We start from the raw sequence: 22,874 nt of genomic DNA on the forward strand, positions 1-22,874 counted from the left end.
AATATTAGCTTTTTAACAATAAGATACAACAATTTTAATTTAAAAAAATTAAAAAAAGAAAGCAAAATGTTATTTGAAACAAAAATGCAGGCACTTTATTTCGCAAGCCTTTTTGATAAAACTTTAAAAAAATGAAGAGAGGGTGTAAAATTTACCACCACCTCATAAGTTAAAGGTTATAACTCCGAAACTACTGAGCCGATTAAAAAGTAATATATAAACAGATTAAAGGTTATGTAAATTTTAACTTTTCTAAGTTTCAATAATATCGGACTAACTCTTTTTGAGTTATCATAAGTTTAAAATTTTAGAAAAAAAATTTAAAAAAAAAAATCTATCCATAGAATTAAAAAATTTTACCGTTTTTGTACTTAGGTATCCATGAGGCATCAAATCTATATAGTGATTAGTGAAGCCTTTTTTTGCTGTTGACCTGTGTAATTTAATCAAAACAAAAATCGCGTTCAGAAGATACGGCATCTATTTTAAATCCCTCATTTTTAAGTCTTACACCCAATAAATTACTACAACTATAATAGAGATTTCATAGGCATATGGGGCAGTTGATATCATATAACAATGATTCAGCTATATCCGTCTGCATAGTCAACTTATGAACCCAATGTTCTTCCCGTTGTACAAGTGTCACAATATTCCGATCCGAACTCCGCAAGATCCCAAAAATACATATTTCATTTGTAGAATTGTGCAATTTTAAATAAAATTTTCAGTTGAGTTTTTGTATAAAAAAAGTAAATATGAAATTTATTTTATCTGTTTTGAATATTGGATTTATGTTTATAAATATTTGTGGGTTGTTCTTTTAAGGCACTTACATAGAGAGTATTACACATATGTACTAAAATAAGTAAATAATATATTAAAACTTAAACTAATCAGATTACAAAGTACGCGTTTTATGACAACACAATTGAGAGAACTTAAGTAAAAGTAGTTAAACAAATTAAAAAAATAATAAAAGCTATAAATAATTAAGTAAATTTTTGGCACACAGTTTTCTTTTTGTTTTTGGTTTTTTGGTAGAATTACAACTTAAAATCTAAATTATAACGAGTATACTCGTGTGTAGGTATAAAAAAAAATCTCGTAAAAACTCCTTAATCTTTGGTTCTATTTTAGTCATTTTGAGTATTAATATTTTTGGTTTGATTTATTCGATCAATCAATTTTCTCACTACTTTCATCTGATGTGACTGCATCTGTAACAGCGGCAGCTGCTTTAGTCTCAGCATGTGTAGCATTTCCATTGCAGATCTTTATAGGTGTTGTCACAACATCGATTTTATCGGTCGTTGTTGTGTTATGGGTGCATTTTTGTTGCACCAAAGCCTCTATGGCGACCACGGTTCTTTCCAGCAAACTAACCAGTCTCTCCTCTCGAGCATCCATCCGTCTTAGCAGTTCCTCGTCACGTTTTTCACGTCTCTTTAAATATTCGATCAATTCATAGTTCGTGCTGTCACCATCGGTTGAAGTTGATAACTTTCGTTTGCATTTCGGGGAGCCTCCGCCACTACTGCATTCGGATAGATTGTCTGTATCGACTATGACATCGGGATGTAAAATATTGTGATCCATATTATTTGAGTAGTAGTTTTGAGACCTTGAATGAGTAAAAGAAAATTTTAATTAATAAAATTATTAATAACATTTTAATAATTTTACGGAGAAACAAAAATCTAATTAAAATTAAATGTATTATTGTCCTTTGAGACCATACACCAGAATTAGAAAACAAATCGATTTTGAATTCATGTTGAGCATTTTATATAATGATTTTTATGTTTGAAAAAAATCCGTTTATATATTTCTACAATATTATTTGCAACATATTCTGGATCTGGATTTGATATCAATATATTTGATCATGGGCATTTTAGTATTGGAAATCTTGAAAATTAGCAAATTGGCTGAAATCAGTTTTGGAAGCTCCCTGACTATTTGAATCACATTTAGAAGTAATTATATATCCCTGATATTAAGCATTAATTTAACGTATAATACTACTCTATGCTTTTTCAGCATCCGGAGCTATTAGGATTTCTATCTGGATTTCTGGAAATTTATATTTTTTTCTACAAAAACCTGGTAATAATTTCAGAATATCCGAATATTGTTGAAATAATTATTTTTAAATTTTTGTCTTGTTTATAATTTAGGTTTTCCATAAATTTAATTGATTATCTCACTGTGATGAACTACGTTAGTTTACATACATACCCATTATAATTTGTTTGCATTAGCTGAATATCATCTGGATTGAATTCACCATCCGACATTGGTTCAGATCTAGAAGAGTTTGAAAAACTGGCATTATTAAAATTGTAATAACATTTCTCATAAATCAAATGCACTTACTTCATTGAGACATTATTGTTGTCACTGGTCTGTAGGTTGAGAGCACCATTGCAGTCTTTTTCGTATTCTTGAGCCAGAGACTCTTTTAGTTCATTCGCATTAACCGCCGTTACACCATTGACATGGGCTTGTAATAAATTGTGGGCGGCAGCTGCTGCGGCTGCAGCAGCATCTGGTAGATCATCGGCTATATCGTGTATTTCCTCTTTACGCGCCGCTTGTAAAGGCAGTGGTGACGAGTCATCATAGACGCCGTCGGCACCATTTGTGTTACTGGTGTCATTGCCCAGTTGAGCCTCGACAAAATGATTGGGCAGAAAACGCTCCAGCTTACAATTGCTATTCGAATCATTGGAATGGACTGCGGCTAAACTTTGCAATAAATTGTGTTGAGCCACAACAGCAGCTTGTGTTTGCTTATCCAGCAGCGCTCCGAATTCAGCTGCCTGTCGCCTTCGATGATAGTACGACAATTCATTTTGATTTTTAGCTATTAAAGCCATTCGCTTGCTATTCGAACCCCAACATTCACCTCTCTGTTCCTCAATCTCTTTGAACAGAAACATGTAGGGCCAGTTGCGTCTTACATGTCGTTCTGGATTCTTTTTCAGTTGTGTATAGATTTTCTTGAGATTCTCATAACGATTGCAACACTGTTTCGCCGATCGCTTTCGTGCACTATAACGATTGAGTACTTCGGCAACCATTTCCCAAACGCTGGCATGATTTTTACGATTCGATTGAAATGCACTTTGTATTCGTTCCGATTTGACGATATTTAGCAGAGCTATTGATTCGGGTACATTGAAATAACTTTCAGGAGTGCGTGGAGCACGATGATGGTGATAGACACTGGTGGGAGTTCGAGTTTCCTAAAATATATATAATATATAGAGTAAAGTGAAATTAAAAAAGAAAAAATATAGTAATGGAATAAACAAATAAAATCAGCCTTATTATGTAAGGCGTAGTCGTTTTACGACAACGACTAGTCGTTTTACGACAATACTAGATTAAAGAAATTATTCAACCGTTTCATTTCATTTCACCAAATTATAATAAAAATAAAAATTTTAAATATTTTTAGGAAATCAAAATTTATTTTTTTTCCAAAAGTTGTTTTTTTCATTTTTTGAAAAAAAAAATTTCAAATTGTTTAAATCTTTTTAAATTTAAATTTTTTTTTTTAAATTTTAAAAAAAAATTTTTTGTTTTTTAAATATTTTTTGTGATAAAAAATTCGAGTTAAAAAATTTTTTTTTCCGTATTTGACCCATTGTAGGTCCAACTTAATACGGTCTTATATACGTCGTTGCAAAGGTCTTTGAAATATCTATCATTAGATATCCATATTGTCTATATTAATGACTTAGTAATCCAAATATAGGTAAACAATCGAGGTTGTCCTGGTTTTTTCCTCATATATCAGCCATTTGTGGACCGATTTTGCTGATTTTAAATAGGAAACTTCTCGAAAGCATGTCTGACAGAATTATTGAAGATTTGGATCCCGAAGATATCTGGAGTCTTCAGAAAATTTAATTTAACAGACAGACAAACATGGCTTAATCGAATCCGCTATCTATAAGGATCCAGAATATATATACTTTATAGGGTCGGAAAATTATATTGTGGAAATTACAAACTTATATATACCCTTCTCACAACTCACGATTGGAAAGTTTCAATCTATATTTTTATCTTTAATTCCAACAATATTTTATTCCAATATGAAACACTTTTGAACAATTTCCTTTTCTCAAAGCCAAACCTTTTCCTTTGAAATTGTTGAAAATTTATAGAAAACTGTTTAAAATTGCCAACATTTAAGTGGCAAATGTAATTATAAAATAATTACACATTTACAATTCCCACAAGAGCTAAAAAAGTCCCAGTAAATCCCCGGAAAAACACAACAATGTGCGGCAAGTAGTAGGAAAAAAACCTCAGTCAACTTTTATGTAAATGATAAACAATAAAATACAGCAACAAAAATTGCAAAATCCATTTGAGACCTTAGATTATAACACTCGTACAATATTGGCTGGCTACTTGGTAATAAAGATGTACCAGTATTTTGATGACTCGTGCTGATGATAAAGTGTATGTGAGAGTGAATAGCTTTATAAGTATCTACATATCGTCACCTAAAATGCAAAATAATCTATTATATAAAAGAGTAAAGTTACTGATTGACTGATTCATCATCCCACAGCCCAAACGACTGAAGCTAGAATCATGAAATTTTAACTGTGGGTTCCTCCCTCCCCAAAACGATCCAATAAGAAGGGATTTTTGGAAATTCGAACGTTTAGGGGGTAAAAAAGGGTAAATCCGGTAATCTTATATCTTCAAAACTAATAAAGATACAAAAAAACTTGAAATTGCATGTTACTCCATTTAAAAAATAAGCTGACAGTTGTTTCGTACTTTTTCGAAATTCGAACCTTTTAGGGGAGAAAACGGGTAAAAACTGTATTTTGGTACTTTTTTGGCACCCTATGTATCTTTTAAACCAATAAACATAGAAACAAAATTTAAATCGTATTCTTTACTTATCAAAAAATATAAGTTTGGTACCTTTTGGAAATTCGAACCCTTAAGGGATAAAAATTGTGTTTATTTTTGGTACTTTTTCATAAAATATGTTTTTCTATAATTTGACATAGACATTCGAATATTTTACTATGAGCTACTGCCACGATACAGAAAATTATTTTAGTAATATTTTACCACCGCAATGGGGATAAAAAAGGTACCAAAAAGGGAATAAAATCGGGAAAATAAATTTTATTGCAAAATATTAAGCCGATTTGGTAATTTTTTTAACATTGGTTCCTGGATTCATACAAAAATTAACTAACAGGTTGCTATTTGGAACTCGAGTGCCATGGTGTATTTTAGGCCAAATCCGGGTAAAAAGTTTGGTACTTTTTTTAAAACATATTTATTATTGGGCACATTAACACAGATTTTAATCGATTGAGACATGTCTGTAGCATAAACAAATTTTGCAAAATGAAATATTTTTAAATTTCAAACTTGAGGGGTGTCCAAGGAGGAAAAGGGAAATTGGTACTTTTCTCCTAATGGTACCTTTTTAATATTTTAAATTATTTCACTTATCGACATTAAAGTTAGCTGATATGTATCTGAGTTAAGTTAGTATTAGAAATAAGGGATTATATTTATGTACCAAAATGTGAGAACTGAACTATAGGTACTTTTTCATTCTTCTAATGGTACTTTTTGAATTTTCTATTACAATGGACCTAGAAACATGAAATTAAGCATATATGGTCCTAAGTGAGTGAGAATTCTAGATGAAGACTTTTTGGTACTTTTTCTTTATTCGAATGGTACTTTTTGTAATTTCTTCACCAATGTACCTAGAAACATGAAATAAAGCTTACATGGGCCCGAGTGGGTGGGAATCCACAAATGGCTGCTTTTTGGTACTTTTTCTATATTCTAATGGTACTTTTTGAATTTTCTATAATAATGGATATGAAATTAAGCGTATATGGTCCTAAGTGAGTGAAAATTCAAGCGGATACTTCAGTACTTTTTTTATTATAACGGTACTTTTTTAATTTTCTATAATAATGGACGTAGAAACATGAAATTAAGCATACATGGTCCTAAGTGAGTGAGAATTCTAGGGGGAGATTTTTGGTACTTTTTCTTTATTCGAATGGTACTTTTTGTAATTTCTTCACCAATGAACCTAGAAACATGAAATAAAGCTTATATGGACCCAAGTGAGTGGGAAACTACAAGTATATATGGACCTAAGTGAGTGAAAATTCAAGGGGATACTTCATGATACCTTTTCATTAATTTAATGGTACTTTTTTGAAATTTCTATAACAATGGACTTAGACACATGAAATTAAACATATATGGTCCTAAGTGAGTTAGGATTCTAGGGGTAGACTTTTTGGTACTATTTCTTTATTCGAATGGTACTTTTAGTAATTTCTTCACCAATGAATTTGCAAACATGAAATAAAGATTATATGGACCCGAGTGAGCGGGAGACTTAATAGTACTATTTCTTTCTTTTAATTGGGGTGGCGAAGCGCACCGGGTCAGCTAGTGTAACATAAGTTTTTATAAGTTAACAGGGGAAGCAGAAAACGATATACATATATTGGAAACTACTAGAGATATTGAAACAACATTGATATAGAACACATCTCTGAGGTACACCAGCATTGATCGCATAGTCGCTTGACACATAATCACCTCACTTTTTCCTATACAAGCGATCCTATAGGTAAGACTCTTGTTTTTTTGTGTGCACTAGAAGGAAATAGGCATTTTATCTTGTGTATTAGACCTTTATGTCAAACCTCGTCAAAATCCTAGGCAACATCTAGAAATATTGCCGTACAGTACTTATTTAGTTCGAAAGATTTTCGTATCTCTCCAGTTAGGCGGTTAACTTGCTCAATTGTTCATTGATGTTCACGGTATCCGAATTGATAATTTTCCCTTGAATTATTTTCTCAAATAGTTTAGACAAACAAGGCAATAAGCTAATCCGGTCTATAGGATGATGCCAATTCCTTTCTTTGCTTGGTTATCATTATAATTTGGGAGATTTTCCAAATATTCGGAAAAACTCCTAGAGACAAGATGGCATTGAATAATACTGTGAGCACAATAATTGACACATCTGGTAGGTTTCCAATCATATATAAATATATAAGCGGTTAAAAAATGTTTTATACAATTGAAATTAAACGATTTTACATAATTCGTATAAAAAATTTGAACTTCGATAAAATACATACCAAAGCGAATTAAAAATGTTTGAACCACTTTAAATTTTAACAAAAATTAGCTGGAAGCAACGATTTTAGATACTGAAGATATTGCCATGTCTGATTGGGAACTCTTGCAATCGTTTGTGGAAGAAGCTTAAAATCGTCCTTAATACAATCATGATTTCATTACAGGTATTTTTGATTACAGAATACGTTTTTTATTATTTTTGCAACACTTTATTCTTTTTCTTTTCACTTCTGTAATAACTTTCAGTTTGATTTTTTTATGCGCTCTTTTGCATTTTAGGTGACGATATATATGTATGTTCGAACGTACTATGTATTTATACCATCATCCTAAATAATAGGAATATCAAAATCATCTATATCTGTCCACATGTGAGTATGTCTAAGGTGTACATAATGATGCCAGATAAAATATATAATTTCTATTCAAATCGCTTTTTGAGCTTTCTGAAGCTTTTGGCTGGAACTGGGCAGATAGAATTACCGGTTTCGTTTTATTCGCGGTTTTACTTTGCTTTATTTGAAGAACTTTATCAAAAACCAAATAAAGTATTTAATAAATTATATAGGAACTATTGGAGGGATTTTATATTCAGATTGGCAACATAAGATAAATTCATCTGGTAATACTGAACACACAATAGCGTACAAACATCCATATCTAAATGTGGTGTGTGGATGATGATGGTAGCAGTAGCAGTCAGCCAGCCAGTAAAGATATAATTTTGTAGAAATTTTGTATATTTATAATAAAATATATGTCTATTGGCCACCATTCAATGACTGTACACCGAGCACAAGCACAGTTATATTTATAGACAAAGCAGAATTTTACAAATACAAAAATTAAAACGCTGTTGTTTAATTTTATTTTGTTTAAAAAGATTCTTGTATAAACCAAACTAAGATGATTATGATGATGACGCTGAAGACAATGATATGTGAGCCATTAAAGGAAGGTAATAAGTAGTACAGTACTTAAGATTTTAAAAGAATCAAATAGCAGAAATTGTTTTGAAATTCACATGCCAGACACACATTATTTTAACTCTTAGGGCCGTTTTCTCATTAGGTGATCATCTTTTATCCCAACAAAAAACTGCAGATTGAAGAAATTTGGTTTTCTCAATGTCTCATTTGCTTCTATTCTGTCGCAAAAGCTAACCCGACCTCATCTGCCAATTAATATAGGAATTAACATTAATTTGATGGAGGATGAACTCGAAGAACATGAGTTCCAAGTGAATGCTGAAAGAGTTTATAGGATAATGAATTTTTCAAAAGATTCCGGCTGTCGATGGCCACATTAAACAGCTGATTTACCCTAGGTCTCCACGTAGCAATTTTTATTGCTAAGCTCAAGCAATAACGTCGGCAGAACAACAGCAGAGTGATTGCTGATTGCTTAAGGTAAAAACAAATACAAAATTTTCAACGCGAGAAGTTCTATGAAAAACTTTGGTGTATTTTGCTTATATTTTGTATTGCATGATTTTTTTCACTAATTTCTTTATTTTTTACTTTTGGTACATAAATAAATTAAATATGTATAAATTAATCGCACCGAATCATAGAAAGAAGAAATTTTACATTAATGACAACTAAACTGACAGCTTATTGCTTAGCAATAATTGCTCAGGCAATCAGTAGAGCAATCATTGCGCAATGGATTGCTATATATGGCAATTTGCGGTCTACACTCGCAAATTTCATTGACGCAATCAAATTTGACAATTGCTGCAATAAATATTGATACGTGGAGACTTAGGGTTAGTAAACATGTCATAGGGTAACATAGAGACGAGACATAATTGTCAAAAACCTATGTCTGTTGTCAAAAACCTAACTCATGCAACAACAAAATACATGCTATTCAATGTATTTTGTTGTTGTATCAGACATATAATTTGTTGTATTTTTGTTTCACAAATTGGAGTGTCTCGTCTCTATGTATAATTCTCTATGAAACATGTTGTCACTTGAAGGCAGGGTTTCCAACTTTCATAACTATTTCGAGAGGTATTGCCATCTGAAAATAATGTTTTTTGTCGGTATATTGAGGAAAGCAAAATGGTTAACGGACAGTTTATCGGCCTAATAAATTTATGTCGACATTTAGTTGACAAAACGGGCCTTAGTATTGTCTACCAATAGCCGGACTCTCTATTTATACCCTTCACCTTCGTGATAAGGGTATACATAAGTTTGTCATTCTGTTTGTAATTTCCACAATACAATTTTCTGACCCTATAAAGTATATATATTCTGGATCCTTATAGATAGCGGAGTCGATTAAGCCATGTCCGTCTGTCTGTTGAAATCAACTTTCCGAAGCCCTAACTTAAATACACGATTCATACATCAATATCTCCGGAATTCTTTCGGCTCGGAGCTATTTAAAATCGATGCACAAATGGCTGAGATGTAAGGAAAAAATATCTGCATTCGGCACAGCTGAATCTTATATACCCGATTTTTTTTCACCATTCACATTTAAAAACCAACCAAATTTTTTTAAAATTTTAAAAAAAAAAATTTTGAAATAACAATCGAAAAAAAAAAATTTCCAAAAATTGAAAAAAACAACTTTGTAAAAAAATAAATTTTGTTTACCTAAAAATATTTAATTTTTGTATTTTGAAGTATAATTTGGTGAAGGGTATACAAGATTCGGCACAGCCGAAAATGGCTTACTTGTTTTTTGTCACATTTTGTCTATTTTCAATATACAATTTTATGGATACCACTATTCCATAGACATTTATGTATCATAGAGCCATATTCCGGGAAGATTTTTGTAAAATTTTTGTAGGAAAAGTCATGCAACGATTTATAATAGGTAATATATTTGAAGAAAATCTCAAAAAGTTTTTAGGTTATACTGCAATCTAGTTCATAACTAAGAGCAGTAAAAGAATATTTTCTTATTGTTATGTTTTTACCATTTAAAAACGGTGGTTTATTTCCTTTAAATAAACCGGATAGTTTTGATTATAAATCACAACTTATATAGCACACTGTAAGACAGTTAATTAACTTTAATTAACGATACTAAAAGTTATACTGACTCGTTCATGTTCTCGCTTTCACCTTATATACACTGCATTTCCTTCTAGATGTTTCAAGATCCATCTACCGGTGCCTCTTGAATGTTATATTTCTACAATGATCAACTCAAAGCTTTTATTCAATGTTGTAATTGTTCCACTGCAATGTTAACACAGTTATGTTAACTACTGTTAATCGGCCGGTAAACAATATTGTCCACAATTAGAAGTCTGCAGAAATAGAAATGTTGAGAAACATGATGCAACTTGAAACCTGCCGTTAGAAACCGTTGTATTGGTATTTAAATAAAATTTCGTAAAAATAAATAAAAAGTTGAACATAAACTAAATGGTTCATTATCGGGGGATGTTAGACGTTTTTAAAGCCATTTTTAGTCAACGTGTTTAACTGTGACACCTTGTAACTCACCTTATTATAATTGAATTACAAAATTGGTTACAAAAAAAAAAATCTGAATGACTGTTTAGAAGAAACCAATGTTGTCTAGCGACTTCAAACTGTTAAATGGTAACTAACTGTAATGCTAATTTGGATTGAAATAAATAATATATAATTATACCCAATTTAAAGTGTATATTCAAAACGATATCAAATTATCAATAAGTTTTTGATGATTTGCAACCAAGGTTGGCTACCATTACCGTTAAGTTACCGAAATAACTGTAATTATCGTTAGCGATATAATCGTAAATGAAGTCACCGCTAAGCTACACTTACTGAAATAATCCGAATCATCGTTACCTTTTTACCGTTTTGAATCGGTAGACAACTTTGTTTGCAACACATAATAACTGTGGCAAATTTTATTAAAATCGGTGATGGATCCTCTCTTATCAAATATACATTTAGGCAGTTTTAGGCGACATTTATATCGACCCCTTTGCGCGAAATTTACGTATGTTACAAAAACCAAATTTTACAGGAGAGCGTTATTATAGACTTCACATTCGTGAGAAGGGCCTATAAAGTATATATATTCAGGATCCTTATAGATAGAGGATCCTGAATATATATACTTTATCTGAAGACCCCGGATATCTTCGGGATACAAATCTTCAATAATTCTGTCAGACATGCTTTCGTGAAAAAAATTTTAAAAATAACTTTGAAAATAAAAATAAATTTTGTTTACCCAAAAATATTTAAAATTTGTATTTTGAAGTATAATTTGGTGAAGGGTATATAAGATTCGGCACAGCCGAATATAGCTCTCTTACTTGTTATTATTAAATTTAATTGCTTTGGCTGGTATCGTCAATAGTAAATTTTAAATGCGATACAATAACCGATTTAGTAAATTAAATTTCACATGTGATAAAATTAACTCAGTAATATTTCCATAAATATAGCGAATATCGGTATAATCTTTGTCTAAATGATTAAGATGTTTTTAAGTTGAATATGTAAAGCTGTAATGTGTGAACTAGTTCTTTACTCTTAAACTATATAACACTATAACAGATATAGAATGTCATGTTTTTAAACTAAATAAATTAAATGAATGAATTAAACTTACCATTTTCAATGAGGTGGATGACGATCGATCATCGATCGATGCACAAATTTGTGTATTCTGCATTAGAATTGAATGAATTTGACGTTCTCGAGCAGTAGTTTCGGTTAATTAGTTAATAATCTTCTGTGTTTTAATGTTTCAAAAGTTAAATCCTCGTCTTGAAAATATAAGAATCTCTCTCGTATTCATACATTTAAGCTGCTCTAACGTTGTTGGTTGGTTTGTTGGTTTGTTATTGTTATTTTAGTCGATTACTGTTTAACGGTTGATGTGCTGGCTGTTGACTGACGTTGATTAAAATGGTGAGTGTCGACGATAATAATGATGTTGATGACGATGATGATGATATGGCCGTACATACGTTGTCAACTAGAATAAAAAATCGTTTATAAGTAAAATCAACAAGAATAATAAATAACAAAAAAAGAATCTATTAATATTTAGAAGTTAACCTTTTAGCCTCTTACTGTACATTTATTTTTTTTTTTGAAATAATTATACAAAAGAAGAACAAAATAGGAAAAAAACCATAACATTCTCTAAATACAGAGTATGTTTGTACCTACAACGCGTTCAGTATTAGTAGTAGTAACAATAAAAATATACAACAACAACAAACAAATTAAAATAATTAGGCTATTCACAGTTAAGAAACGGATTTCTAGAAAATAGGCTTTAAAATCTACGATTCATTAGCTTCAACTTTGAACCTGTATAAAAACCAAGCTGAAGCGAATTTCGAAATTTTGGAGCTATACCAAATATTATGGAATCCAGAAGAAATTTATAAATTCGTCTGAATTATTATATCCGTAAATTTACTAAAGAACTAAAGGTTGACATTTTAGGAAAAACAATTATGAGTGAAGTACTAAACTGAGTATTTATTTATAGCGAGGGGAAAGAAGCCGAAAGTATTAAATGTTTCATAACTATCCCATTGCAGCACTCATTTTATTTTAAGTATGAATACCCCTAATACTATTTATTCAATTTCGTATGATTTTGAAATGAAACATATCCGTACTTAAGTAACAAATATAAAACACTGTACAAGTAAATTGTATATTAAAAGTGTTTTAAATAAATAAATAAATAAAACAAACTAATTCATAGTTTGATTTTCCTTTTAGAATTTAACTCAATTGGCTACAAATAGCATTCGTTTTATATACATATGTATATAAATATCGATCGTTTCGATCTAACATTATGAGTATACAAAAAATATGTACTAGTCTGTTATATGCAATAATCAATGTTAGTGGTGCATTTTAACATTTGCCAGTCCCGGGTCATATTCAAATTCTATTCATACATATTCAACAACCTTCGTTTATGATCGAGTTGATCGTTTGTCTAGTATACTTAGGTATATTATTGTATTTTCAATGTACGCATTTTAAACTTTTTAATTTAAAATACTATTTTGTACTTATTGCCTAAAACTCGTTACGAGTATAAAGAAATTTAATGAAATTACGTAAAATTTTTAATTATTGTAGGGTTTTCTTTTTCTTCAATTTATTGTATAAATTTACATATACATATACAGCGTGATTTTTTCTGTTATTATTATTATTTACCAATTATTTTACACAAACTATATAGGTATTTCTTTAAAGAATATTTATAAAATTAATGACAGTTTCGTTGACTTAGAGGTAATGATAACCGCTTTTACACTTGTTTGAATGAAATCATAAATAAATATTACTCATACGTTACGTATTACGATAAATCTAAATCTAGTATCTACATTCATATTTATCTTAAGGACTGTTCAATAATTCAAATAAATACAGAAGTGAATCAGCTGATTTTTGTAATATGTCAACATAAAACAAACAAAAATAAATGTCAAACTAATGGCGGTTTGAAAAGAGGGACAAGTTCAGGGCGAATTTATATACCAGGTAGTGTTGATAGCACAGCTTAAGGCGAATTCATACAAGGTGGTGTCAGTTCTACAAAAACAACGATTGGTCTTAACAAATGTCAAAAAACCAAAATGAAAAATTAAACAAATAAGTATTTAAACTTAATATGGTGCAGATAATTGAATAGTAGGGGCTTTATTTATTAATGTAAACAATAAATATTTTGTTAATAAGCTTAGAATATGTAGATATTTAAATATAAAAACAAGCTTTGACAGTTGTTAGAACCAAAAAGCGAAAAAAAAATTATCAGCTGTTTGACTGACTCCACCTTGTATAAATTCGCCTTGGCACAGCTGATTATTGTTGTTTAGATTTTTGAGCTGTCAAATTATCATGTGTTTATTGCGGCGAATGCTACAACAAACGTAAAAATAACAAATACAACAGGCAAATTTTGACAAAAACAAATTGCAACTGGTTTTTGTAAATGTTGTACTTGTTTTAGAATCGACACCACCTTGGACAAGTTAATCTCTATTTTCTCTCTCTGCTAATCACAACCAAGGTGCATTTAATTAGGTGTCATCGGGAGCACAGCAGATTATAGAAATAGCACGCTAATGTCAAACTACACATATAAAAAAATATTCGCCGGTACGCATTTATGTCAAACTCCATATAAAAACAAGTAAGAGAGCTATATTCGGCTGTGCCGAATCTTATATACCCTTCACCAAATTATACTTCAAAATACAAATTTTAAATATTTTTAGGTAAACAAAATTTATTTTTTTTTCAGATGTTTTTCGGAAAAAAAAATTTTCGAATAGTTATTTTAATCTTTTTTTTTAAATTTTTAAAAATGTTTTTTTTTTTAACTAAAAATTTGCAAATTTTTTGAGAATATTACAACCAACATTTCCATGATTCATTCACTTCAATATCATTTTAAATGTTAAAATTAAAGAGCATATTTCAATTTTTTCAAATTGGCAGAAATTATGACTCTTCCCAAATATATGTACATTCCTAATTTCCTGGACTTTTTCCATTCCCGGAAATATTAAAACATCTGTCAATTCCAGGGAATTTTTATACCCTACACTCCATAGTGGGGTATTATGCGTTTGTGCTGATCTATGTAACGCCCAAAAATATTACCAATTTTGGAGATATTCCAATCAATAGGACGAATCTTATTGACAGTGGCTGAAATCGGTCCATTATTTCACATAGCCCCCCATAAAAATGTCCTCCCGAAGTAGGACTTTATCGGTCATAAATGTTTAATTTATATAGGTCCTATATAGTATATGGCGATCGGTACATAGCTGCCATATAAATAGTATATAAATTATTGAAATTTTAAAAGAAAGACTTTTATGTTCATTTACTCATTGTAGGGTATTATATGGTGGGCTTGACCGACCATAATTTCTTACCTATATAATACTAAATTATGGTAAAACACAGTAAAATTTTTAAAATAAAATGATTTAACCGATTCGAAAGAGAACAGTTTCAAATGTTAATGTATATAAATAAATTTAAACCAATATTGTTGTCAATATTTTCTATATTACAAAACCGGTTTTAAAATTGCCAATACACCCTCAAATTTCTGAGATATGGGCAAAAGTATATTTTTCTGGACACGCAAATTAAAACATTTGATATTCAGTCATTATTCAACCGATTTTAATATTTCAAACGACATTAAGAAAGTACGAGATCTTTTCAAGTACTATATATTCTAATAGAATATTGGAAAGACCTTATTAGACCCGGTTTTGTAATATACTCAGCTAGACCTAGGACATTCGCCAAGTTATTGAAAAAATTTTTTGTCGCACAGTGTTATTATAAGAACTTACTAGAAAAGTAAATTAGCATGTTTCAAATAAACATTCGCACACAAAGAAAATAGTTTTGGTTGTGACAACCAAATTTATGTATAATCAAATGAATCATTCGATTATACATAAATTACGAAATTTGTCTCTTGTGACTGAAAATTTTTAGTTGGGATGTCAAAAATTCGGTTACTTAAATCGTAATTCTTCTGTTTCAACTTATTTTCTATTGCTAGTAAATCACCAATTTTGGACTCAACATATAATTACGAAACTATTGACACTTTTTTTTTCTGTCAAGAAGGGCACCCAGTGGCTTAAACTAATTCGGGTACGCTGAATTCAGTGGTACTAACCGTTTTTTTTAGGTTAGCTCGTATTTTCGAGATATACCGTTATTTAGAAAATGGAGGAGATTGCTAACATATATTCGCGTAACTCAATAACGGTTTCCGTACAAAATTCCGCAATAAAATTACCATTAAGAAAGGCTTAACATGTTTTTAATCTTCGCTGTTGTTGTAGAAATGTAAAATCTTTTGGCAAATAAAAAATAATTTTTTAGCAAAATTTCGAAATTTTTTTTTTTTAAAATTCATAAAATCGGTTTACAACTTTTGATTTAAACAATAGATCAAGCAATAATTGTAAAATTTTTTCCTACATTTTTACCAAAAGTCTTCTATAAATTTTTCAATTTTCAATGAAAAGAAGAAACAATTTCCTATACGTTGATATATAATATATATATCTTATCTTTTCCACTAGTCAAATTAAATTCATGGATTCAAAATCAACAACAAACAGAAAAGTTACAGAATCTGAATCTAAAAAAAATAATTTTTTTAACGGCTTTTTCAAATTATTAAAAATGTTGTCAAACAAATTTCAGAATTTTTTGATCATCACATTGGGATTTATTTAGATCAAAATAGGGAATAAAAATATGAAAAAATCATGTCAATACCTCTTGCAGTTTTTCCGTACCTGCGATTTAAATTTTTCGATTTTCAAGAAAAACTAATTTTTTGTACATATTTAGGCGAATGAGCCCAATTTCCTTACTGTTATAAATTTTAAGTAAAACTTATTTATAATATTATAATCCTGGTAATTTTAAATATGGTCTGAAAGTTTTACTAAAATCGGAAAACGTTAACGTTATTTTTGAGCAAATGTCAAATGTTACCAGCGTTGCCAGAAAAATGTTGAAAAACAGAGTTGCATTAGCAAAAACTGGTTGTTTGTAACTAGTTTATCTCAAAAGCTAGTTACAAACCTGTTTTTGTTTTGTATGGATAAACAAGTTTCTTAAACTAGTTTATCACCATAAACAACTTATAACATGTTTATGGCGTAGGTGTAAATGCACTATTAGGTCTTGTTTTATTTGGAACTTCTATATGTGTAAAAAAAATTAAGAGCATTTATGCATTTGCCAATTTTTAATGCCGTTTTAAAAGCCAAAATGTCGAAATTTTTCTAAAAAGATATTTTTATTTGCCCAAAAAAATGTATATTTCTAAAACGACAGAGAAGATTAAAAACGTGTTAAGCCTTGCTTAAAGGTAATTTTATTGCGGAATTTCGGTTTTTTCAGTTTATTCAAGAAGCTAAACCGTTTTTGAATTACGCTAATATATGTTGTGCAACCTCCTCCATTTTCGAAATAGCGGTATATCTCGAAAATACGTGCTAACCTAAAAAAACGGTTAGCACCATTGAATTCAGCGTACCCAAATTAGTTTAACCCACTGGGTGCCCTTCTTGACAGAAAAAAAGTGTCAAAATTTCGAGCACAGTGTAATTATTTCAACCAGATTAATATGATATATTTTAATTATCATATATGTAAGTACATGACATCTGTATATTTACTATATATATTTTCAAATCTTATGGATTGTTATCAAATGCATACTACTAGCTACTTCGCTTCACTTAAACATATCGATCTAATAAAATTTGGAAAAAAAAATCTTCCTGTGCTACCAAATATCATCGACCATAGTAAAAGTATCTTAAAATAGTACAGATATGTATATTCGTACTCTTGTACATATGAACAAACAAACATACATATGAATGTATCTACATATGTATGTAGATATGTATGTAAGTAAGTAGTTGTCTTAATCATTCATTGTTGTTGTTACTAAATGTATTTAGTATGTGTGTTTGTATCTGCTCATATGTGGATACATTTCTTTTTGTGACACTTTTCGTTTCGTTTTTGTTGTTGCTGTTACATTTTCTTAGCTACTTGGATAGAAGAGTAACAACAAACAAATAAATATCTACTCTATGGTAATAATGCATTATTTATAAGATGCACAGTAGACATTCAGAAACACAAACATACTTACTTACTCACAATTTATCTACATACATATGCATATGCATTAAAATCTTATGGATATGTACATTTGTTTATGCATTAGGGTGCTATCCAAAGATCTGGATGGTGTTTTTAATTCTACCGCTAAAATCTGGGATGACTATAAATCGGTTTTGTTTATCTAAACTATTTAGAAGCTATTTATACTATTGTATTTATACAATCAACTTTTTATAATCATGTTAAACAAATCTTTATAAATTTATAATTCATTTGAGTATAAGAAGAACTATTGTTTTCTATGTCATAGGTCATTTAAACGAATGTGTTTTTGAATTGTAATTAACATATTTTGGAGTTAATCACATTTGCTTTATACTAAAAGTATCATCATGAGTTTTTGAACTTTGGAATGCGTTTTTTTAATTTCCGAAAATTAAAGAATTTTTTATTCAAAACTAGTTGATCGCCCCGGCTTCGCCCGGTAGCATTTACTAATGTTAGTTCTTCAAGTTTCTCCAACCCACTCACTCCAGCCTGTTCTTATTTATTTGCAAATAAAATATATAAATTTGTACTGCATACTTTAGGGAGCTTTTTTATTACAGTTGACTGGACTCACAAAAAAAGAATTTCCGAGTTTTACCCGGAATTTTTGAATTTTTTTCTTTACAATCTCCTGAAAATTTCAAATCGAATAAAAAAAAATCAACCAAATCGTGATGCATTACATACATGGAAAATACCTAGAACGCTTACATATGTGGGTTATCTCTTTTAGTTCAAGAGATATTTATGTTGAAAAAAGTTAAAATTTTCTGAAGGGTAGATATAAGATTAGGATTAGAAGAATAACATTTTGAAGACAAAAATGTTTCTGATCAATTTTGAATTTTCATGATTTATTAATTTTATGTGAAGAAAAATTTAAAATTCGGACGTTAACTTTTGCCAATTTCTTCACTTAAATACCGAAATTCCTAAAACGGGGAAAATATGTTCCAAATGTTTTGTTTTTTTTTTCGTAAAATAGGCTGCACTGTTATTTACCGTGTGATATCTTATTAGCTTTTAATGTTTTTAAACTTTATATAGAGCCTTTAAAAATACATTTTTTTTTTAATAATTCAGGCTTTGGAATTTTTAATTTTTTACATATATCCGAAAAATTAGCTAAGTTTGAAAAGGGCTCATAGGAGTCCTATTCCCTTAAATGAGCCAATTTTAGATTTACATGCATTTACGTTAAGTGTTCTTTCTTTTTTGTAGATATTTTCAAGTCTATCTAAACGTAAAATATCGTGGCATTCGGATAAGTGCATATTTGGTGATTATTGCTAATTAAAAAGTTTCTAAACCACTGTGTGATGTTAAATTTGTGTCTTTTAATATGACAATTAATAGGTGACAAATTGCATATCAGCGATAATGAAATTGTTTTAAATTTCAAAATTATTATCTTGATGAAAATGGATGTTTTGACAATTTGACAGCTCTAAGTAAAAATATAACTCTGAAGGGAACTTTCAGTTTTGTGTTGATATTTGTGAAATGTATACATAATACTGGTGGACAAGTCATGGAACGATATTCTTCCATAGAACTCGGAATACTCCTAACAATGACTCAATGTATTTTATCTTGACCTACGGAGCCCAGTTTAATCTAAATGTTGTCTTCTATGGCACTCTGTATCCACGTATAATTCACGAATAGTCTTTTACGCCAAAGGTGTCATAAGGGTTAATGTGATTGGGAAGAGATACATAAACATTTGAAAGGTATGGACGATATGTGATTCTAACAGGACAACTACAACATCGCTTGCGTGACTGTCGAAATTTTAAAGGATCCGGTCCCTCTAATGTCTCGTTTTGGCGATTTGCAGTGGCCAGTAATGCTTGAACGCTCCAAATCTATTTCTTTAGGGGTTTTGCAAGTCACGAGATTATGACAGCTGTCAAAGAATATATACGCTAAGAGTGGGAGAACATATCCCACGAAGTTCTCTTCAGAACGATTGCAAATGAGCTAAAAAGAGGTCGAGTGATCATCGATAATTGCGGCACCAACATGACTGACATCATCTCCTAAAAGTAATGGAAAAAACATAAAATATATTGCAAAAATTCGCTTAAATTTTGCACAAATTACTCCTTTGATACAGAAATGAGCTCTCTTAAAAGTGGTAAGAATTGGACCATGAATTCCCTATAAAAATTCATTTCCTGAATATTGCTTTATTATACAAAAGTGTTTATACAATATTCAGCACAAAGAGATTAAAGATAATGAATTGCAGGAGCTACTTAATCAGCAATATTAAAACGTTTGCGACCAGCAGAATTCATCAAAAAGCTGGGAAATTGGGTACCATACGAATTGATGCTGAGAGACGTTGTAAGACGATTTTGCATGTCTGAAATGAACGCTATAAAAGAAAATCATTTTTGCAACGAATCATTACTTGCGATGAAAAATGGATCTATTATAATAATCCGAAAACAAAATTAAAAAGGATTTCATATGATGGGGGATATATATGAGCGAATTCACTTAATTGTGAATAAACTCGAAAATAATCAATCGATTTTTATGATCGATATCTCATTTTATTGCTATTATATGTGGGTTTGTGATAAAGTAATAAACCTGAACAAGTTCTGCCGTTTTCGATTTTTCATGAGTTTTTTAAAACAAAAAAATTTGCTATTTTCACGTAAAAAATATTTTTTTTATTTGTTATTATAACTCCGAAACTATTGAACAGATTAAAACGCAATGTATAAACAGATTAAAGGTTATGTAAATTTTAACTTTTCTAAGTTTACTTCAATAATATCGGACTAACCCTTTTTTAGTTATCATAAATTATGTGGAGAAACATCTACAAAAATTCGCACTTTTAGAAAACAAAATTTAAAAAAAAACTTCTCCATAGAATTTAAAATTTGGACCATATTTGTACTACTAGAACCACAATACATAAAATTGTGTAGTGGCCTCAAAAAATTTTTCGATTTTGTTGCCCTGTGTAATTGTTGAAATCATTTGACGATTGACAATCTGAATTGACACTCTCCCAATACATCACACAGATTGTTGTTAGAAATCGCAAGTGAATGAATTGGTGCCCACCTAATAATCAGACTTCACCATATGACAATACACACACACTCTCTCTGCATGTGTATGCAATTGTACAAGTATGACTGAATGTTTTTGTTGTTATTTTTCACACTATTACAGTGAGTACACATGTGCCAAAATTAAATAAAAAAAATGAAACTAAATAAATATTATAAATTAATTATTGTTTTGTTGCTGTTGTTATTGTTACTATTTAGTACAATATATGTATGTAATTGTACGGATACATATCTAGGTATATCCATACATACATATGTATGTTTGTAGTATGTGAATTTAAATATTTTGAATTATTTTAGAAAAAATATTAAATTTTCTTACACTTTTAAACTTTAATTGAGCAATTCCAGGTTTCCAACTTTAAAATTATTAAGTACAATATAAAGGCATCTTTTTGTTCAAATATTATTAAAATTTTGTTTTTGTTTATTGGTTAAAAACTGATGATTTAGCTTATTTCATTTAAATTTAATTCATTTTTTTAAATTGTTTTTGTGTTTTTTTATTTTTTGGTTTAATAGAAATGTCTTGTAGGTTTGTATTGTAATTATTTAGTAGTTTGTATAAATTTATTATATAGAATATGTATATATATTAAAAAACGTAGACGAAGATTTTGAATCAGATTATTTTGTACATTGAGACTAGATTTTTGCTTTAAATTTAATTATATATTTTTGTAAACAACACACGTTATTATTTATTTAATTTGTAATTATTTACAAACGGTTTTTAAACATAAATATTAGATTATTTTTAATTTTTATTTTATTTTTTGAAAATATTCCAAACGTTACTAAATCAGTTAGCCGATCTTTACCGATTTTGCGATTATGAGTTGTTTTTTTTTTGTTCTTAAGATTTTTAACTAGAGAGAGAGGAGATACGTAACGTAACGATCGTTAGCTCACATATCTATCGACTGTGACTGGCAACGAAATAATCGTTGTCGTCTACCACTACTTTTGCTAGCTACTACTGCTCTTCATATTATTATTATTGTTGTTGTTGCTGTTATTGCTTGTGCTAACGAAAAACACAACAATAACAACAACAACAACGAGAAAAGAATGTATATTTCAAAAAAAATTAACTACAGCAATAAACACAAGAAGAACAACAACGAAAAAAGTGTATCCCAAAAATAACCCCCTGCACATTAAACATTTTCTTCATTTGCTCTCACTTGTCCGTAGCTCCGTCCGTCCGTCCATATGTCTGTACACCCAACCAAGCAAGCAACCAACTTACGATCCGTATTTATGTCTGTATGTCTGTCTGTCTGTTTGTTGCTCTGTTCAGTTCATTTTTGTATTGTGTTTTCTTTCTGAAACATTTTTCTTTCGAATTCAGTTTGTTTCAATATTTTTTTTTTGTTTGTATTTTTTTATATTTATATTTTCCTTCTGTTTTCAGTATTTATGAACGTACATCGGTTTACGAACGTTGAGTGTTGTGTTTTAAAAATAGTATTACAAACTTTTATTTCAGAACCATACTGTATGAGTGTGTGTTTGTTTTATAAGAGTATACTATACTATACTTATACCAACCATAACATTCTATATTAAAATAAAATTAAAACAAAAAATACACACAAAAAAAATCAAACCAAACCAAACCATACGATGATCGTTGATCGTTAAAAAATAACAGCAACACCAACAAAATCGCATTAAGAAGAAGCAAACGCTCACATACTTGCACTCACTCACACTAATGCACCACCAACCAACCAACAACAAAAACAAGAACAAAACCAACAACAATTACTCTCATTGTTAATCGCTGTTGTTGCCAGATAAAGGGGTAGTAGTTGGGATTTGGATTCTCATTAGTGCGACCAGCATAATTTGCAAAGTTCTAAATTCTATCACGGCTAAGAGT

General features: G+C 29.9%; 1 protein-coding gene and 1 long non-coding RNA gene across 3 annotated transcripts in view; both read right to left on the minus strand.

Moving 5' to 3' along the window:
- Nucleotides 1-22,874, minus strand: part of LOC135959060 (uncharacterized) — a 187,452-nt gene that overhangs the window by 141,343 nt on the left and 23,235 nt on the right. The gene's annotated exons all lie outside the window — the stretch shown is intronic.
- meso18E lies at nt 737-22,003 on the minus strand. Of its 2 annotated transcripts, none has more exons than XM_065508658.1 (5): nt 21,309-22,003; nt 11,764-12,132; nt 2,380-3,251; nt 2,242-2,328; nt 737-1,624 (listed from the first exon to the last, which is right to left on the minus strand). In XM_065508658.1, the coding sequence occupies exons 2-5, from the start codon at nt 11,824-11,826 to the stop codon at nt 1,180-1,182; spliced, it is 1,467 nt and encodes a 488-aa protein (XP_065364730.1). In that variant the 5' UTR covers nt 11,827-12,132; nt 21,309-22,003; the 3' UTR covers nt 737-1,179. The 2 variants fall into 2 exon arrangements, with proteins under 2 accessions (XP_065364730.1, XP_065364731.1); XM_065508659.1 differs by having other exon boundaries at nt 2,242-2,310; nt 21,309-22,001.

This window comes from Calliphora vicina, chromosome 4, assembly GCF_958450345.1.
Source record: "Calliphora vicina chromosome 4, idCalVici1.1, whole genome shotgun sequence".
Lineage (NCBI taxonomy): Eukaryota > Metazoa > Arthropoda > Insecta > Diptera > Calliphoridae > Calliphora > Calliphora vicina.